The sequence below is a fragment of the Zonotrichia leucophrys genome, unplaced genomic scaffold (assembly GCF_028769735.1).
Source record: "Zonotrichia leucophrys gambelii isolate GWCS_2022_RI unplaced genomic scaffold, RI_Zleu_2.0 Scaffold_222_82797, whole genome shotgun sequence".
Taxonomy (NCBI): Eukaryota; Metazoa; Chordata; class Aves; order Passeriformes; family Passerellidae; genus Zonotrichia; species Zonotrichia leucophrys.
Window position 1 is genome coordinate 62,383 of NW_026992427.1, and position 20,415 is coordinate 82,797.

The 20,415-nt window shown below is 49.3% G+C and overlaps 1 protein-coding gene across 1 annotated transcript in view; it reads right to left on the reverse strand.

Moving 5' to 3' along the window:
* The window catches only part of LOC135461215 (zinc finger protein 239-like), a 61,665-nt gene extending 42,903 nt beyond the window's left edge, over positions 1–18,762 (reverse strand). Inside the window, exons 1-2 of the mRNA XM_064738222.1 lie at positions 18,676–18,762; positions 18,235–18,320 (exon numbers count right to left, since the gene is read on the reverse strand). Of these exons, the coding sequence (XP_064594292.1) occupies positions 18,235–18,256 (22 nt within the window). The 5' untranslated portion in view covers positions 18,257–18,320; positions 18,676–18,762. The remainder of the gene's footprint in view (positions 1–18,234; positions 18,321–18,675) is intronic.
* Positions 18,763–20,415: the final 1,653 nt, after the last annotated feature.

Sequence of the window (20,415 nt, forward strand, 5' to 3'; positions counted from 1 at the left end):
GATTCCAAAGGATCAGCCTCATTCTCCACTGGATTCCTAGAGGACAAGGCTTTTCCCAGTGGATTCCCAGAGGATCAGCCCTTTCCCCACTGGATTCTTAGAGGATTAGCCTTTTTCCGACCAGATTCCAAAAATTTCAGCTTTTCCCACTGGATTGCCAAAGGATCACCCTTTTTTCCACTGTATTCCCAGATTGTCCACCTTTTCCCACTGGATTCCCTGAGGATAAATATTTGCCCACTGGATTCCCAGAGGATGTGGCAGATAGGGCCTGGCGTTCGGCAGATCTCGTGATGTTACGGGAAGACAGGGCCCCTGTTCCCTTAGATTAGAAAATTAACATAGGAATGCAGCCCCCTAAACCACATGCCAGTAATTTTCCACTTTCCCTGTAAGTTTCCATTCCCTACTAACCATAGATGGTAAAGACAGACCCTCGCCTGACGTAGAAGCCCCTTAGACTTTAAAACCCCATGAGAAGAGATAATAAAGGCCTTTGATCGTCCACCACGTTGGTGTTAGCGTGTTTCTTAGGCCCGAGCAGCCCTGGAGAACGGGCCGCCGTGCTGTCTCTTGAAACCAGGTCGCCAGCCTTCTATCAGAAGGCAACAAGAGGATCAACCTTTTTCACTGGATTCCCAGAGGATTCTGACTGTGTCACTGTCTTTTTTTGTTTGTACTACTGCATTTGTATTTTTAATTTTCCTAATAAAGAACTGTTATTTCTACTCCCGTATCTTTGCCTGAGAACCCCTTAATTTCAAAATTAATTAATGTAACCATCATCATCATCATCAAAGGGAGGGGGTTTTCATTTTCCATTTCAGTGGAGCCTCCTGAAATGGGGAGACACCCCCAAGGCTGGGCCATTGTCATGGTTTGACTAAGAAAAAGTAAGAATTCTGAGAAGCTGTAGTCAAACCAATGAAAGTTTTGAGTTTCATACTGACACTTAGTGTAATATGTAAAATAGTTCCGGAAAGATGTAAATTAGTTTATGGTTATGCATGAGGGTCTATGAATATGCAACAGGCGGAGGTAATTAAACCAGATTAATTAAGGGGTGTCCCTGAAAATAGCTGGGGGGTCTTCGTGGCCATAACAACCTTTGCTTTACGGTCCTTTTCTCCCAGTACATCAGCTTGTTGCATATTAATAGGCTTTTCGTGTATCCATAAACTACTTTACATATTCCAGGAACAAAATTGGCTTCATCCTGTTTGGGGGTCCCATTCCCCTCCCAGCTCAATTTTGGGGTCCCACACCCCCCTTTCCCCTCTCTCCCCTTTCCGATCGTTCCCCCAATCCCCTCCCCCGTGTTTGGTTTTGGGGGCTCCAGGCCCCTCCTGCTCCGTTTTAGGGTCCCGACCCCATTTTGGATTAATTTGGGGTCCCCAGCCCATCCCCAGGGTCACCTTCCCCCCTTCCCCAAATTCCGTTCCTGGCAACTGATGAGTCATCAGCGAGACTCGCTCTGATTAACTGGAAATTACCCCCCCCCCCCCTTCCCCGCGATCTCTGAGTACCACAGTGAGAAGCCTTGGTCTGTGGCTGGCAAGCGATGAGTCAGAGTCGGGCCGGGCGCTGATTGGCTGAAAATCGCTGAGCGGGGCCAGTGCTCTGAGTTTGTGCCCAGCAAGTGGAACGTCATCAGTGCCGCGCGTTCTGATTGGTCGGGATCTGTTTTGGGGTGGGGACGGGAGGAACTGGGGTTACTTGGGGTTTATTTGGGTTTATTTAGGGTTTGTTTGGGGTTATTGATGGACTATTTGGGGTTTATCTTGGGTTTTACTTGGTTTATTTCTGTTTATTTGGGGTTATTTGGAATTATTTGAGTTTATTTGGAAGTATTAGTGTTTGTTTGGGCTTATTTGGGTTTATTTGGAATTATTTGGGGTTCTTGGGGTTAATTTTGGTGTATATTGAGTTTTTTTTTGGTGTGCTTGATATAATTTGGGGTTCTTTGGCTTTAACTTGGTGGAGGTTTTTTTTCATTTTTTGGGGTTGTTAGAATTTATTTGGGGAAATTCTAGGTATTGTTTGGGGTTATTTGGGTTTTTTTTCAAGTGTTTTGGGGTTATTTGAGGTATTTGGGGCCACGTGGGGTCACATAGGGTCAAAAGCTCCAGGAATGTTTCTCCTGCAAAAATCGGGAATTTTTCCTTAAAAATCTGAGAGTTTTCCCCGAAAACACCGGGAATGTTCCCTTAAAAATCCTGGACTTTTCCCAACCAATAGCAGCGCGCCCTGCTCCAAACCATCCAATCACCGCGGGTCTCCCCTCAGGACCACCAGCCTCTCTGTGCACGGATCCAACCAATCACTGCATGCCTCCCCTCAGACACGCCCGCCTCTCACATCGAACAAACCAATCACCACGTTCCTCCTCTCAGCTACTCTCGCCTCTCTCGACCTGAACCGACCAATCACCGGGCGTCTTCCCTCAGCAATTCCCACCTTCTTTGCCTCTATCCAACCAATCACCAAGCGCCTCCCCTCGGCAAAGCCCGCCTGCCCCGCCCATCCACTGTCAATCACGACACCCTCTACGAAACCAACCAATCACCAGGGGAGCCTCAGCAACTCTTGCCCTCCCCGTGCTGCTCCAGCCAATCAGAGCCGAGCCCGAAGCAGCGCCCCCTGACCCCAGGGCTGGGCATGGAGCGGGCGCCCCCTCCTCCCCGCCCCGCCCCCCGGGACCCCCTCAGGGACCCCCGGGAGCCGCCCCGAGCTCGGGCGGGTCCTGCAGGAGGCGCTGGAGAGAGCGGGGGAGGCGCTGGGAGAGGACGGGGGGCTCCGGGAGCTGCTGAGGAGGCGCAGGGACAGGTGAGGGGTCCTGGAAAGGTCGTGAGGGGAATTTGCTGAGGGGTCTTGAGGAGGTATGGGGGCGATTTGGGGAGGGTCTGGGGGGAACTTGAGGGAGTTTTAGTGGGGCCTGGGGGTGCTGGGGGGGCTTTGGGGGCGAATTTGGGGAGGGGTCCTCGGGGGGTGTCATGATCCATCCTCATGGATGGGTTTCACGATGGTTCATGGATTTGATCTCAGGGTGCAAAAAGAACCATCACGGTACAAGGGGGTTTGCAATGATAATCGAAACAAATGCACCTTTATTGAATGACCACAGCAAAATGCGATAGAGGGATTAAGGGAGAGAAAAAGAGAGAGGAAGAGAGAGACTAAAGAGAGAGAGAGAGAAAGAGGGGGATAGAGCTACCAAATGTAGAGACGAAGTCCTTTGGTCCAGTCCAGTCAAGGATCCGCCTGTTACGTCGGGGAGATCTCGAAGTCTCTCGCTAACTCAGAGGTTTTTATTATGATAACTCTATTGGAAATTGCGACGGGGGGATACAGATACAATAAGGAATAGATGTAACAGGTAGTCCATGCTCTCAGCAGTAAGCGAGAGCCATTGTCTTCTTGGTCCAGCGGTCACAACCTGCAGGCAAACATCTCGCTTTGGTCAGCTTGGCTCCCCCACACACCTGCCCCGGGCTGGGGGTTTCACTCCCAGTCCTTGGAAGGAGCAGAGGGGCCTTTTCACATGGGGGTTCCATGTCTCAGTCCTTGATGGAGAGGCTCCTTCCATCTCAGTCTGTCTGTCCCGGTGGTTGTAAAACAGGTGAGGGTCTTCTGTGGGGGGACCACCTGAAACTCAGGAGAAGTCCAGCCAGGCCGAGAGGTGGGACAGCTCCCAAGGCTGTTGTTGCACAAAGGGCACAGTGCCCCTTCTTCTCATCGGGCTCAGTGCAGCACACAGCAAACAACACCTGTGAGAACAATGGCTTAGCAACACTCTCAGGTCTCAGGCACATGACTTTCTCCCTTGGAGCCAGAGATTTCAGACATGGAGGTCTTCTCTTCAGTGGTCCCCCAATGATGATCGTGAGGCAGATGTGGGAAAATTCGGACAGACTCTCACAAGCAGAAATTGGCAGGATGTGTCTGCTTCCAGTGCTTGTCTTGGCTGTTCCTTTGCAGTGCTCGCAGCGCCATCAGAGACACACCACGTGTTCTCTCATGCCAGAGTCATCCCAATCTTCTGCACTTGCCCAGGTGCCTCCCAGGTTCACCAGGGAAAATGGCTGCTCGTGCCAGTCCATCCCCTTGCCCAGAAGGCACCCGCTTGTGTTTGGGCACGAGCTGCTGGCCACAGCCAGACGGGCAGCACCCGCAGCATTGGCCATCAGACGCTGGGCTGATGTTTCTAGCCACAAAGCAAGAAAAACAGCCAGAAGCACACAAGGCAACTTGACAGCATCTCTGTAAGAGTGTCATTGTCCTGTGAAAGTCAATAGTGGATGGTGGTTTTGTGCTGCAGAAAATCACTTCCGAGCAAAAATCATTCCAGGAAGGAACAACAGCTTCTGCCGTCTGATGGATAAGTCAATTTGCCACTGCTGTCCAGGCCCATGGCCCCTCCCAGTCTGACCAAGTTTTGGTCTGGGGGTATTTTTGGGGTTAGTCTGGAGGCAAAGATCACACTGTCACTTGAATAATAGTGGCATATAAATTCCTGGCAACGATTCTTTCAATCAAGAAGGTGTTCAGGGCATCCATTCCCCAGTGTGTTTTCTGGTGCTCCTCCCTTACTAGTGACTACAAGAAATGGGAAGGGATTACCAGCTTCCCTTCAATGGTAGCCCGCCCTTCTTGGTTGTATGTCCCTTTTTGATCTTTGATTAGTTTTCTAGCTTTCTTATTGTATTCTGGCTTACCTTCAAGGGAAATTTGTCCACCTGGAATCAGAGCTCCTTCAATAGTTACTTCACCTTTTGCTGCTTTCTTTGCCTCTCTATCCGCCAGCTCAATTCCTTCTTCCAATTCTGAGCTCACTCTCTGGTGTGCCTTTATATGCATAATTGCTGCCTTTTCAGGCAGCTGAACTGCTTCCAGCAGCCCGACTATCCCGATCATCTCTTGTGCATGTTTGATGGTCTTTCCTTGTGAGGTTGAGCAGTCTCCCCTCTCTCCAGGTGGCTCCATGTGCATGCACAACTCCAAATGCATACCATGGGTCTGTATAGATTTTATTCTCTTTCCTCCTGCCATTTCTAAGGCAAAAGGAAAAGGAATCAGTGCAATTATTTTGTTCTTCTGTGCAGAGGTGCGTGTTGGTAAGGGTCCAGATTCTATTACCTCTCTGCAGGTAGTGACTGCATATCCAGCACGTCGCTTTCCACTGGCAACGTGGCTACTCCCATCAGTGAACCAGGTCTCTGCACCATCCAAAGGAGTGTCCTTCAAGTCCGGCCATCTGGAGTAAGTAGCTTCAATGGTCTCCAGGCAATCGTGGTGTGCTGCTTCTCCTTGATCCCACTGAGAAAAGAAGCTGGGTTCACCAGGTTAGTGACTACAGAGTCCTTTGCCCAGCACTGACCTCATACCCCAGGTAGATTATTTTCTGTTTCACTGCCTCTGCCTTTTTTTTTCTTTTTTTTTATACTCTGTATCTTTGGAGCCGTAGGAAATTCAAAAGGCTCACGGTCCAGGCCACACATGCTTCCCTTGTCTGAGTGGATATCAAGAGATTATCCACATACTGTAATAGCCTTCCTTCTTCTTGTGGAGCTTCCTGGGGCTCTAGGTCTTTTGTAAGTTGTTCTCCAAACAGAGCAGGGGAATTTTGAAGCCTTGAAGGCCTTGAGGCCTTCACAATCTATGTGAGCTGGGTTTTGCGCCTGCTTTTAGGGTTTTCTCATTTGAATGCAAAAATTTTCTGGTTGGCTTCATGAATAGGGAGGCAAAAGAAGGCCTCTTTCAGATCTAAAACAGTAAACGAGGGTAGCTCAGGTGCCAAACACGTTAGTAGGGTGTATGGGTTTGCCACAAGGTGTACTGCCTGACCCTAGCTGGTTGTTTTCCTTAACTTGGTTAAGGAAAGGTGCATTCTCTGCCCTCCCTGCTATGTTAGAGGCCCATACCCCAGGAAACATTGGATCCATTATTTTCTTGTTAATTTCATCCTTATTTTCAATTTCAGTTTCACTAATTGTTAAAATTAAGCTCAATATATCTCCATATTCTTGATCCTTTACCTCTAAAATAATCTCTCCATCTTTAAATGTGATCTTTGCTTCCAGCTGCTCCAACAAGTCCCTGCTCAACAGGGACTTTGGAGAGTTGGGCACATACAAAAAACTATGAATATTTTGATGGTTTGCAAAATATGATTTTTCAGATTGGCCAGTTGCCCCCTTACCATAACATAATCATCTGTTACAGGCATTGAGGCTTTATTTAACACTAAGTTTGCTGCCCCCATGTCTACTAAAAATTCCATTTTCTTAACTCCCATCTTTCTACCCCATCCCAACTCTTTGCCTTAAATGAAAGTATTGGGGTATAAGATAGGCTGAACTCACTCAGCTTTAATGATTTCTGCTGGGTTTCTTAAATTACTTGAAAGTCTCTTTTCTAATAATTCAGACATCCTGTTACTTCTTTGCTTCTCGTGACCGGTTGCTACTAAATTCCTTAGAGCTCTCTGAGTAGCCTTGGTTTCCTTAGAATAACATAAATTATAAAGTGCCTGTCTTGGTCTCTGTCCGGTTTATCTCGGCTGTTTGAGGGGCCTGGAAGGCCCGGGGTGGCCTTGGGGCAGCCCGCGTATCGAAGGACGAGAAGAGGCTTCAGTTCTTCTTTCTGGTTTTATGTTTATTAATTGTTTATCTAAAAGATGTTCTTTCAGCCGAACAAAGATCCGCTCAGCAGTCAGCCATGGGCACACTGTGTCATCCCCCTGACCACCACGTATCTTTATACCCCTTGCTACGTATACAATATTTATCATTTTTCCCCAATACCATCTATTGTTATAACTCGGTGTACTCTTAGTAATAACCAATCCAAAGGTGCCACCGTGGCCAAAGAAGATGGAGGAGAGGAGGAAGAAGAAGGAGGGTAGGACACACCCCAATTCCTCCATCTTACTCCTCTAAACCCCCCTGTACATAAATCCTAAACCCTGTTTCTCACCCTCTAATTAGCTAATCTTTCCACCCTTCACCCCGGTGAGGCCCTCTTATCTTCATAAAGGTGTCGTCTCCCGTGTAGGGTCAAAGTCCTGCCACCAGACACTTCTGGCAACATTCCAGGACTCCCGGGCCCCCCAAGGGTGGTCTCGGGGGCCCTGCATCCCAGGACTCAAATCCTGAGATCCCACATCTCCCCCTTCTGTTTGCACCAAGAAGACCTCTTTTATCACCCGATTCATGGCGCGCTTCAGACATACAAAAATGCACGGGACGACAATCATGAGGACTAGTAGGACTATTAAAACATAAAACCCCATCCTTAAAATTCTTCTCCAAATAGGAGAAATGTCAAAGAAATCTGCCAGCTGATCAATCCATGATCCCGTGATCTCGCCAAGCTTATTTACGCTGTCTTTTATGTTTCTAATACTTTCATGAATTGATTTTGAATGATCTGAGAGATTCATGCAGCACATCCCTTCAAACTCTTCACACCCATGTCCATGAGCGAGCAATAGATAATCGATTGCAGCTCTGTTTTGAAGAGTCGCCTGTCTTATACCACTAACGTCTCTTAGCATGTCATCCAATGCGACAGACACAGATCGTGCATGTTTGCTCAACCAGCAACCCATGTGGTCGATCTGAGTTAAAGCCACCCCTGATGCTGTTTGAGGTGAGAAAATTGCCGTAGCAATGCTTGTTTTCTTATCCCAAGAAAATACTTCGTCATCGCAATCTGTCGCATAGTTTTGGATTGATCTTTTTCCTCTGCGCCTTTTCTCTCTTAACATGTTCAAATCAGGCGACAGCATTGAAATTTCCCCAATGCTGCATGGACCTCCCGTGGCATTAGCAGGAATGCCGTGCCAAATTCTGTCCCCGCAAATTAAAAACAAACCCCGTGGCAATTGCACTGGGACTTGGATTGATCCTTTGGCAGTTCTCTTTGTATATTTGCACCAAGCCGATGCATTCTTATAAAACTCATGATTGGGAGTCAAATCGATAGTTTTTGCCTTCGTGGCCTCCGGAACTTCAAACTGCATGCAGAATTCCATTGTCATGGACCCAAAAATCTCCAATTCCTGAGGTTCTGTAGAAGCCACAGGAAGTAGATGTGTCCAAGCACACCACTCTTTCACAGGATTTTCAATGACCTGTGAAATGTTAACTGCGGAATGCCCTGGAACTGGCCATTCGTCCACTGGCAATCCAACCATGCATGCAGAAAATGGTTTTCCTGGCCTCGAATGTGTCAGGCAAATACTATCTAGATTTGCTGCTTGAGCCAAAGTCTCCCATAGATTTTGCCTTGGCTGATTTACAGGTAAATCTTCTCCCTTACTTGCTGCAATGAATGAAAGAATGATGCACATAAGCATCATGACACTCATTATTACGCTTTTATACAGAAATCCCCAAAGTCCTTAGTTTCTTTTTATTTTTCTTCGGGATCGCTCTTTCCGGCCTGAGTCTCGACTTCTGTCTGAGTACTCGTCTCTTTGTTTCTCGGATCAGTGTTCTCAGGTTCTCGCGTCCGGAATGGCTTCACGTGCCGCGCCGACACCCACTTTAGACCTCGATCTGTGGAGATACAAGCAAAACCCTTGCCCCAAGTGATTAGTCTGAAAGGACCCTCTATTTGTCCTGTTTCTAGGTTCCTGATCAAAACCAAGGGGTTTTCCCTTAGCTTTGCCTGTGTGCTATTTAGAAAGTGTCTCACGATTGGTGGATTAGGTTCCGAGGATGAGCTATTTAGGAAATTCAACACATACAGTGCCTTATTTAATTTCATGTGAGGTGTTGCCTCTGGTTCACCCCTTCTCTGTCTGTCCAGAAGGGATTTCAGGGTGTGATGTGTTCTTTCAATGATCGCTTGACCTGTGGGTGAATGTGGAATACCGAACGTGTGTCTGACACCCCATTTTTTCAGGAATTTGTCAAGCACCCTGCCTGTATACGTTGGACCGTTATCTGTTTTTATCTCCTGAGGCACACCTAATGCTGCAAATGCTTGCAGAAAATGTCGGCAAGCATGGTCTGCTGTTTCCCCTGCATGTGCTGAAGCAAAGACTGCACCTGAGAATGTATCTACAGAAACATGAACATTTTTGAGCCTCCCAAAAGATGGATATTTCGTGACATCAGCTTGCCACAACTGAAGACTTTGCAGCCCCCGCGGATTGATAGCTCCGGTGGAAGAAGGTGGCTGCACAAACTGACAGTCTGGGCAAGCACTAATGATCTCCCTCGCCTGAGTCTTTGTGAGACGAAAGGACTCCATCAGCGCTTGTGCATTCTGATGAAAAAACGCATGACTTAACCTTGCTTGCTCAAAAATGTCCGGCAGTGTTTGCGAAATGGGCATTGTCAACCTGTCCGCTCGAGCATTTCCCTCCGCTAGAAATCCCGGAAGTGTCGTGTGCGCTCTAATGTGTGTGATAAAATATTCTCTTTCCCTGCCCTCTAGCAATGCCTTCAAGCTCGTCAGATAGGAGTATAAAACCCCATTACTGACTTCTTTCAAGAGCGAACCTTCCAATCTCCTGACCACACCCGCAACATATGCGGAGTCTGTCACCAGATTGAGAGGTTGTTTGAACAACTGAAATGCTCGGACAACAGCTGCCAACTCCACAATTTGTGGAGAGCCCTGAACCTTCCTCACATCAGATTCCCAATCCCCTGTCGTTGAGTCTCTCCACGTGATCACTGACTTGTGTGTCTTCCCTGAGCCATCCGTGAACACTGTGATCCCGTCCAAAGGTTCTTCACTTATTCTTGGTTTTGTTTTATAGCATATTTGCGATTGCAGTATCTTGTGTTGCGGAAAGTGGATTGTGCAAGTTCCCGGGAACGCCAGCAATGCGATTAACAGGTCTTTCGATTGTTGCATCGCCCACTCGAAATAGTCTTGTTTCAAGGGTAACCTGATGGTTGAAAATTCTCTTCCTGCCATCGTCAGCAACCTTGTTCTCGCTTTTATGATGATCTGTGCTGCCATCTCCAAATCTGTAAGAATTGTTTTTGCGGGCCTGTGTGGTAGGAAAATCCACTCTATGATTATCAAAGAGTCCTTTTGCGACTCGTCCCATTGGAAGATCAAACCATGGAACTGTGTTTTCTTCCCCAGCACTGCCAACTGAAAAGGCAACGTTGGAACAAATCGATGTGCCTGCCTCTTCTGTATCGCGTCTGCAACTTTCTCCAATTCCTTCTTTGCTTCTTGCGTGAGTGTCCTGGGAGACCGAATGTCTGTGTCTCCTCTCAAAAGATCGAGCAACGCTGGGATGTCGCTGTTTGTGATTCCCAAAACCGGCCTCATCCAGTTGATTTCTCCCAGAAGCTGTTGCAAATCGTGCAGATTGGTGATCTTGGTGCTGATCTCCACCTTTTGAGGCTTTATTGTTCTTTCTGAAATTTTCCACCCTAGATATTTCCAAGGTGCAACCTCTTGAATCTTCGAAATGCTGATTTCTAGACCTGCCTTTTGCACCTCTGCGATCACACAGTCACGAGCTTCTTGCAGCTCCTGTTGTGTTGATGCTGCAATGAGCAAATCATCCATGTAATGAATGATCTTTACCTTTGGAAATTTCTTCCGTGCTGGTGCCAAAGCTCGTGCCACGTACCATTGGCAGATCGTCGGAGAATTTTTGAGGCCCTGTGGAAGAACGACCCAATGGTACCGCTGCAGAGTCGTTTCCTTGTTGATACTCGGAACTGAAAAGGCGAATCTCGGAGCGTCATCTGGATGGAGTGGGATACTGAAAAAACAATCCTTGAGGTCAATGACCACAAGTTGCCAATCCCTGGGAATCATTGAGACAGATGGAAGTCCCAATTGAAGCGGTCCCATGTCTTCTATGACGTCGTTGATCTTCCTGAGATCGTGTAGCAATCTCCATTTGCCCGATAGTTTTTTCTTGATGACAAACACTGGAGAATTCCAAGGGCTGTCTGTTGGCTTGATGTGTCCCGCCTGCAATTGTTCTCGGACCAGGTTTCTCAAAGCACTCAACTTTTTCCGCTCAAGGGGCCACTGATCCACCCAAACTGGTTTATTGGTTTTCCATGTCAGTTTCAGTGTGGGGAGTGCTGCAGTGACCCCTACTAAAAATCCACTTCGATCTTCGCACCCATTGTGCCAAAAGGTCTCGACCCCAGACTGTGATCGGCTTTTGGACAATAAAAGGACGAATGACCACCGTCTTGTCTCCTGGTCCCGTGACAACGACAGAATTCTCACTTTGCAGACACAGAGATGCTCCTCCTATGCCTGAGAGAGAACCCAGTGGCGCGACCAAGCTCCAGCTGCGTGGCCAAAAGATGTATGATATCACTGTTACATCCGCCCCTGTATCGAGCATGCCTGTGATCGCTATTGTTCCGTTCCCGCATGTCAATTGGCATGTGAGCGTGGGTCGGTCTCGACCTATGTGCTTCACCCATGTTGTATGTACTTCAACATGTTCCTTCATAGGGAAACCTTCTTCGTCGAAGATTGACATGACCTCTCCAACTGCATGTGGCGGCAGTGCAAAGGCTCTCGCAACCACAGTGTTTTCTGGTACAGTCAATGGTGGACGAAGTGCTCTTGCCAACACTGTCAATTCTGTATTTTTGTCCGCTGAGATAACTGTTGGATAGACAATGAGTCCAAGAATACTGCATTTATCTTGTCCGATTATCAAGAAATCTTGCTTCTTATATGAGTCCCCGCGGACACCTGTTGGTATTTCCGCATGACTTTCGTCTAGAAAGCATACTAATTTTGAAGCTGCCAATGTGCACTGTGCCCCTGGTGGGAGGAGGTCTGGGTCGCTGTGGAATCGGCTAAGGGTTTTGCTGAGGGCGTCTGCTTGTCGCTCACTGATGATTGCCCCGTCTGCTCTTGCGACACCGCCAGTACTTGTGTCTGAGCGCTCTGGTCCGCGCTCCGCCTGGCGTTTCCCGGATACGGTAACGGATTTCCATCCACGTCTGTTCGGGAATAACATTCTTTCGCAGGATGTCTTCCTCTCCCGCACCGTGCGCAAACTGGCCTCTCCGCCTTCTGTACCAGCGCTGGCGTATGTGTTTGTGCACAGTTCCTTTTCAAGTGCCCAAGCTCCCCACATCTATAGCACTGTCCTCTTGGGGGATTGTTCTTTTTCTGCATCGTCGCAAGAACTTTGTTGATGTTCTCATTCTGTTGATGCAGTATTTTTTCCAGCATCTTCTCCAGGGTCTTGTCCTCTGTTTGCTTTTCTGAATGTCCCTTTAATTGATTCTCCCATTCCTCTCTCAATTCATTCTTCACAATCGCTGCGACATGCTGAGGTGTTCCCACCTTGCTGCATGCCTCCACCATCTCTGCCAAGGATGGCCGTCCTGGCATGGCGCTAATCACCCGTTGACAATCCGGGTTGGCATTGCCGAAGGCTAAGCTTTCCAAGAGAGGCCTCTTTGCTTCTTCTATCGTCACCTGTCGATCCACGGCTTGCGTGAGTCGATCGATGAACGACATGAATGGCTCTGTGGGACCTTGCTTGATGCAAGAGAACGGGACTTCTGGAGCTCCTGTTGGTGCGATTTGCATAATTGCCATCCTCACTGCTTCCTTGATGTCACTTAATACTCTTCGTGGGAGCCGCGCTGCTTGTTCCCCTGGGTTGTCATCTGGAGGATCTTCTGCTAACTGCCCCTCTGTGAGGTTTGCATTTGGCCCACCTTGGTATCTGTTCCGTAATTCAGCGAGATATTTTCTCCACCTTTTTTCCCAGACGAGGCTTTGAGTGTCAGTGAGAATCATTGCCACAATACTTCGAATGTCATATGGTGTGAGATCATATGTAGCGAATGTCCCTCTTAATAGCTGTTTGAAGTATTGTGAATTCAGCCCAAAAGTTTGAGCCGCCTTCCCTAAATCCTTGAGTATTTCATGACCCATCCTTTCCCACCTCGGGTTCTGTCCCTGGGCATCATATGTCACTGGCATTGTCAGATCCCCTGATCCCGGGAATAAATGCTTTTCTTTTGCCAACGCTTTTCTGATTCGCTTCCAATCCATCGTCTTCACTGGCCCCTGAAATTCTTCTTCTTCTTCAGGTTCCGTTGGAATTTGTATAAATAATGGTGCTGTGGATGTTGTTGGTTCATCACGTCTCATTCTTCGCCTTGAGGTTTTTGGCCTCGCTCCCAAATCCGAAAAGGAAGCTTGAGGATCCCGTTGATGTTTCTTTTTTGTGGTGTCCACTGAATGCAAGAAGCTCTTTGTTGCTTCTGCTGCTGACAGCATCCATATAGGAACCCCTTCTGATGCTGTGATCCTTATAACATTTCCTTCTTGTAGCTGTTCTTCATCTGAGCTTTCATCATCTTCATGAAACCTTGAAGTCGATGGATAATCCCTTTGTTGTGCTGGCATTGTTTTCTTTAAAATGCTTTTCTTTTTATATAATGTTGGGAAAAATTGTTGCATTTTTGCAGTCTCGCCACGAGATGGCGCTGTGGCTCCGCCGAGCCAATCCGGCATGGCGTGCACTTCTGTCTTCCAGCCACCAGATGGCGCTGTCACCGGCTTCCCTGGCTCTGGTGACGTAGCGTACTCTGTTGCTTCACTTCCTGTCGGCGGCCATGTTGGTCGCCCCGTTCCGGACCGTGTGTTTTCGGCTTTTAATTCAACTGAAATTGGGGTTTGAACACCAGAACGTCTCTCCTGAGGGGGTGAGTCTTGGACTCCAAGGGTTTTGATCAAGGGCACCAAGTCTGGAGAAGGCGGGGGGCCCCGGGATATGAACTCCCTAACGCGGCCCCTCCCCGCCCGGGATGTTACAGGGGGTGTGTCCCGCTCCCGCCCGGGCTGCGCTGTCTGCGTCTGCGGGCTCTCCGAGCCGCTCCCTGTGTCTCCCGAACTACTTTCACTGTCTCCATCTTGTTCCACCCCTGAGATATCTCCCCTTTGGTCTGCTCCTGACTCTGTCTCCTCCTCCTCCGTCCCCGTGTCTATTTCCCCTTTTTCTGGTACAAGCAGCCTCCCTCCCGCCGGCGGCCGCGTGCGTTCCGCAATCCTGGCGGATCTACGCATGGGCTCTGATATCACAACCGCACGCCTCCTACGTCCCCGCATGGCAGCTTTTTGGGGCAGCATAAATTCCCCTTTTTCGCTGCCTGGGTCAGACGCCCCGGCCCCGGTCCGTGGCTTTCCCGAGCCCTCGCGAACTCCGCCTGCCGCACACGCCCCCGCATCCCCGCCGGTCGGGGCTGCCGCTGCCCCCGGCCCCGAGTCAAGCAAAGCCGCGCGAAAACACGTATCCTCTGTTTTTTCTTCACCCGCGCTCCCCGCCTGCTCCGCTGCAGCCTGGCTTCCCTGCTCCGTTGCCGCGGCATCGCGAGAAAGCGCGCCCCCCGGTCCCCTCTCCCCCGCCTCTGTCCCTGAGTCCTCCATGCTCTCTGGGGTTTTTGGACGTTTTGGGGGTTTCCCGGGGTTTCTGGGTTTTGGGACTGGGTATTTTAATAATATTTCTTGCTCTTTTTCTCCAAGAACATTTTCCTCTCGGCCTTTTAAGGCCAGAGCTAATTTTTTCTTTCCCGGGGCCTTCCCCCCCCCCCCCCCTTTCAGAGAGGCCTCCCCCCCGGACGTCTGCTGCGTCTGGGGGTCCTGGAATTTCGTTTGCATAGAAATCCCTTCCAGCATTATTCTTGCAGGAGACAGCAGCTTCAACGCTGTCTCATCTTTTTTAGTAGCTAAGAAATATAAGTGTCTATTTATTTCCTGCCAGAACCCCACTTCAAATAGCAGGCACGTTTCTGCCAGTGGGTAGTTTAGCCTTGCCCATAGTAATAATTGTTTTAATTCTTTCTTTGGAATTCCCTCTGTATACGTTTCTGTCACACCCTGTAGGGCGGACAAAATTTCCCGTTGTTCCTGGGAAAGTGTGCCCCCCATGTTCTTATTTTTTCAGGCTTTCTTACCGAATCTGTTGTTCAGAGCAGTCTGGACGTCTCGGTCTCTGTCCAGCAGATCACGAGAGGTGGTCCCAGGGCGCCTTCTGGTTCCAGTCCGGGCTGTTCTGCTACGAATTGTCTTCGGCAGAAACTGAGAGATGGAATTCTCAGTGACTGCTGTTTTTTTGCAGTCTCTGTTGGCTTTTTTGTCTCTTCTTCTCTCTTTTTCTTCAGGGCTTTGAGGGTGGTGGTGCCCACCCAGGGACGCCAATTGTCCGGTTTATCTCGGCTGTTTGAGGGGCCTGGAAGGCCCGGGGTGGCCTTGGGGCAGCCCGCGTATCGAAGGACGAGAAGAGGCTTCAGTTCTTCTTTCTGGTTTTATGTTTATTAATTGTTTATCTAAAAGATGTTCTTTCAGCCGAACAAAGATCCTCTCAGCAGTCAGCCATGGGCACACTGTGTCGTCCCCCTGACCGCCACGTATCTTTATACCCCTTGCTACGTATACAATATTTATCATTTTTCCCCAATACCATCTATTGTTATAACTCGGTGTACTCTTAGTAATAACCAATCCAAAGGTGCCACCGTGGCCAAAGAAGATGGAGGAGAGGAGGAAGAAGAAGGAGGGTAGGACACACCCCAATTCCTCCATCTTACTCCTCTAAACCCCCCTGTACATAAATCCTAAACCCTGTTTCTCACCCTCTAATTAGCTAATCTTTCCACCCTTCACCCCGGTGAGGCCCTCTTATCTTCATAAAGGTGTCGTCTCCCGTGTAGGGTCAAAGTCCTGCCACCAGACACTTCTGGCAACATTCCAGGACTCCCGGGCCCCCCAAGGGTGGTCTCGGGGGCCCTGCATCCCAGGACTCAAATCCTGAGATCCCACAGGTCTCTTCCACCTAAACTCTGCTTTACAAAATCTCATTCTTTCCCAGTTCTCTTCCCGCACAATCTAATTCAAGCATTGTTTCTACTGACACTCACTTTGCTGCCTTGCAAAAAGCTGTGCCTGTTACAGCAAAAACTCTGATATGCCCACAAACACAGACACAGACACAGACACCCTGCATCTCAAATTCACAAGAGTCAGGGCTTAGGTTGCTGTGGGAGGGGAATTCCTCGAATTCCTTTAATTTGTTTTATCACAGTTAAACATAAATCACCATACTGCAGTTTTTCCGCGTAAAATGCTTCACTTGTTGCAAACAAAATCCTAAAATCTCCACAAACACAAGCCTACAATACCACAATCAAATTACCACAATGTGGGGGAGGAACCACACAAACTCACTGGGAAAGGGGTATCTCTTAAGAGTGCCCACTTTTCTCGACACAACCCAAAATACAACATTTCATCATCTACCCACATCAGCTTATCAGCTTTTTCTGGTCCTCACACACTCTGGACACAATCAAAATAACAGCACACAGTAAAATTCCAGGGACCAAGTCCAAACTGCGGGGGCAGAGAAATCCCCTCTAGCCATGGTTAAAACGTGCACAATCTACACAAATCACACATCATCACCTTTAAACACAATAAATTAATAAATGTCCTCACCCACGTTTCTCCACTTGTTCCACTACTCCCTGCCCTCACAGCCTGCCCCAGCCAGTGCTCTGGGCCTCACCTGGCTGCTTCAGACACGGGTAGAACTGCCCCCGCACGCCGTGGGTACACTCACTCACTCACTCGCTCGGTCTGTTTTATACACCACGCACTCACACGATTATAAACACGCTAACATTAACCACACAATGCATTAGCCATACAATGTCAAGACACCACAAGCACACAAAGTTCGGGTTCACTCGGCTCACCCCAGAGTCGCTAGCGGCCGCTCCATTGAACAATGAACCCGTTCCCAGTCGCGCTATCAACCGGGAACCTCTGCTGCTGACCGTGCTCCTGATCGATGGCTGCCTGCAAGCACAGGGACGAGGCTGTGCACTCAGATGTCTCTGAGTGACTTATCAGCAGCACTATCTCCCCTGGGCCCTTTGACAGACATACCATGTATCCGCACAGCAGCAGGTCATTGTCTGTATCCGCAGGAGGCAAGCCGAGATGGAGCAGAGCTCCTCCAGGAAAATCCCAGGGAGCGCCCAGGAGTCCGTCCTCCCTTCCGCCCCTGCAGGGACAGTCAATCTCCTAGCTGGCTCGCCAAAATGATTAGTGGAAAAAAAGGGGAAACTCCACAACTTTGTAAAAAGTTGTAAAGCCGGTATGTTTAGCACTGGACGCATGTGGGAATCGTTGTTCCCCCTAAAGGACACGCGCACCCCTGAGAATTCCCCCTTGCTTATACATATGCATATAGTCTCATTCATATTCATTTTACTGATTTCACGTTACAGGTTGCAATTAGTTTTTATCAGTCCTTGCCCTTTGCGCAGAGAGCTCTCTGGTCAGCCTCAGCCTTTGGCCCTGACAAAGGGGCCTCTGCTTATCTTGGGAGTTTGAATTCCTTCTCTTGGTCGAGGCCATTCTGTGAGCACAAGATTTTTTCTTTGATTTTTTTCCTCTCTTGTGAGAACAGGGAGCCTTAAGCACAGATAAACAAGTTACAGGCTCAGAACAGCACTTTTCACCTATATCCAAAAATGCATTTCTATCCTGTTAAATTTCTACTTTGTCTCACCCATCCAAGGAAATATGTGCTCTGACTCCATGATTGTAAAGGCTGAACAGATGCTTTATTCTATACTATATTATACTACATTACACTATTGCTATACTAAATCTATACTAAATTACATACTAAAAATACCCTCTGACCCTTTCCAGACAGTCACAACCCAGCTTTGACCTAATTGGTCAATCAGTCCAAACAACCATCACTACAGTCCAATTAACAAATCACTCTCAGTAAACAATCTCAATAACACATTCCACATGTGCCAAACAGCAGGTGCAGCAAGTGAGATAAGAATTGTTTTCTTCCTTTCTAAGCTTTCTCAGCCTTTCCACAGCTTCCCAGGAAAAATCCTGTGAGAGAGAATTATGTCTCTATTGCAAGAAATGTGAATACCACAGGGATTTGTCCTCCCTGGTCCCCATCTGCTGCTCAGTGCCTGGGGTAAGGAAAGAAAAGGAGAGGAAGGAATGAGGAAGGAAGAAGGACAGAAAGAGAAGAGGAAGGAGCTGTGGACAAGGAGAGGATGGGATTTGCCTCTGTGCTAGAGGGAAGGGGAAGGGATCCCACCAATTCATCCCTGGCAGGACGTTGTCAGCAGTGGGGCTGTCCTGCAGTCAGGGGCAATGCTGGGCTGAGACACAGAGCAGAGGAGAGGGGGAAAGGGGCAGTGACTTCTTCCTCACCTGCCTCAGTGTCCCAGGCCATCTTCCTTTTCCTGGCAGCCTCCTCCAGCTCTATCCAGACAAAGTTTGGGATTGACAAATCCTGGCTTGGGGGAAAAACAGTGGGTGAGCCCTTGGTCCTCCTGCCCAAGTACAGCTCCAGAAGTAACAGCCCTGTTCACAGTCAGGCAGGCCCAGACCCTGCTCATCTCCAGCCTCCCCCACCCCTCCAGGCTGCCAGAATTGGCCTTTGCTGCTCTCCCCACTCTGATGCCAATGTCCCCCCACAACTGGTACCACCTCCCCAGCCAGTTTGCCACCGGAACCCTGCACAAGTCTCCAAAGGGGCATCTGTGTCTCACCCTTGGGGTCCTGCAAGATCCAAACATCCCCTACCCTGCAAACAAATCCTCCCAGAGGCCCCCCCAGTGGATTTGGGGCAAGTTCCCCCTCCCTGCTCACCTGTGGGATCTGGGGGATCGATGCTGCCAGGGCCAGGGGAGCTGCAGACTCAGCAGGCAGGCAGGAAAAGCGTGGTTCTGCTGGGGCTCCTCCTCTTCCTCCTCCTGTTCCTGCTCCTCCTTTTCTCCATCCTCCTCCTCCTCCTCTCCTTCCTCTTCCTATTGCTCTTCCTTCCCTGCCCATTCCAGATCCCACCTCTCCCCCATGGCTGCAGCATCACCAGCATTTGGGTGGAGGGAACCCCCCATGAACCCCCCAGGGATGGGCAGGGGGCTTGGGGACCCACCCAGTGCGGATCCATACCCCCCCAGAGCCCCAGGGAATCACTCCAGGAATCGAATGATGGGGACACAAATGGATCCCCATGGAACTGCTCTTTTTCTGTTCCATCCCCACCATTCCCTTCCCCCACTCATAATTCCTCCAACACAAAGCCCCCTCCCAACTCAGTTTGGGGATCCCATCCCTCTCGCGCTCTGAATCCTCTTTCCCCTGCTCTTCCACCCCTTCCCCATTGTGCCCCCAGCCCCAGCCCTCACCCCTGGGCTTGGTTTTGGGGGATGCAGGCCCCTCCTGCTCAGTCTGGAGGGTCACATTCCCCCTTTCCGTCTATTCTAGCAGCTCCTGGCTGCTTTTTCCTGGGAGGAATCCCTCAGTTTTGGGACTTTTGGGGTTTAGCTTAGAAGTGTGACAGCTCTCTCTGGCTCTCCCCTCCCTGTTGCGGCCTCTGAGCTGCCCCTGACACCCTGGGGGTGCTGGGATTTCCCTCCTGGGGACACGGATGTTCATCCCCTTCCAGGAGCCCAATGCCTGGCTGGGGCTCCAGGTCAGGGGGTCCTTGAGCAGCTGCCCCAGAACCTCCCCCAGGGTCTCCCAGCACAGCTGGAGCTGCTCAGCCTGGGGTCCCCAAAGGCCTCAGCAAGACCCAAGTCCCTCCCAGGAACCCTCAACCCCCTCAAACCCAGCATCCCCCACATCCCCTGCAAGTTCCCCCCATGGCACCGGCCATGGCCATGTCCCCACATGTCACTGCCCATGTCCCACCATGTCCTCACCCATGGCTGTCTCCCCACCATGTTTCCATCCCTGTCATTGTCCCCCACATCTCCATCCATGCCCGTGTCCCCCCATGTCCCCACAAATGGCCACATCCCTGTTAATATCCATGTGTCCCCAAGTCTCTCTCCATGTGTCCATGTGTCCTACCCTGACCACACCCAAGTCTTAGTTCAGTGTCTGTTTTTACCTCAATATTGGATATTTTAAAGGGATAAATAGAAATTAAAACAAAATCAAGGCCAAAAGAAAAGGATTTCCTTGTCCGTACCAGCTGAGGATCCACTGCTTAGGTGGAAGGGAAGAACCTTTTTTGGTGGGGTTTCTACCCCACTGTCTCCAAAATCTTGGTCTTTTCCCTAGTTTTTCACCATTTGGCTACAGAAGACACCCTTGGGCAATAGGAAATTAAAATCATGGAATCCATGAAGTTGGAAAAGACCTTGTCCTGGTTCAGGGCAAATTTGGGAGAGAACCCACAAAGGGGTTCCTTTAAGACAGCAGATTCAATCGGCCCTTCCCCCAACTGGTTCAGGGAAAATAAAATACCTCCTTGGAGAAAAGTGGAAAAAACTGTTTATTAAACAATAAAACCTAAATAATATGAAACAATAAAACCTCTTGCCGCTCTAAAAGAGACACAAACTCACAAAGTCCCTCCATGGTCTGTAGGCTCAGCTCACT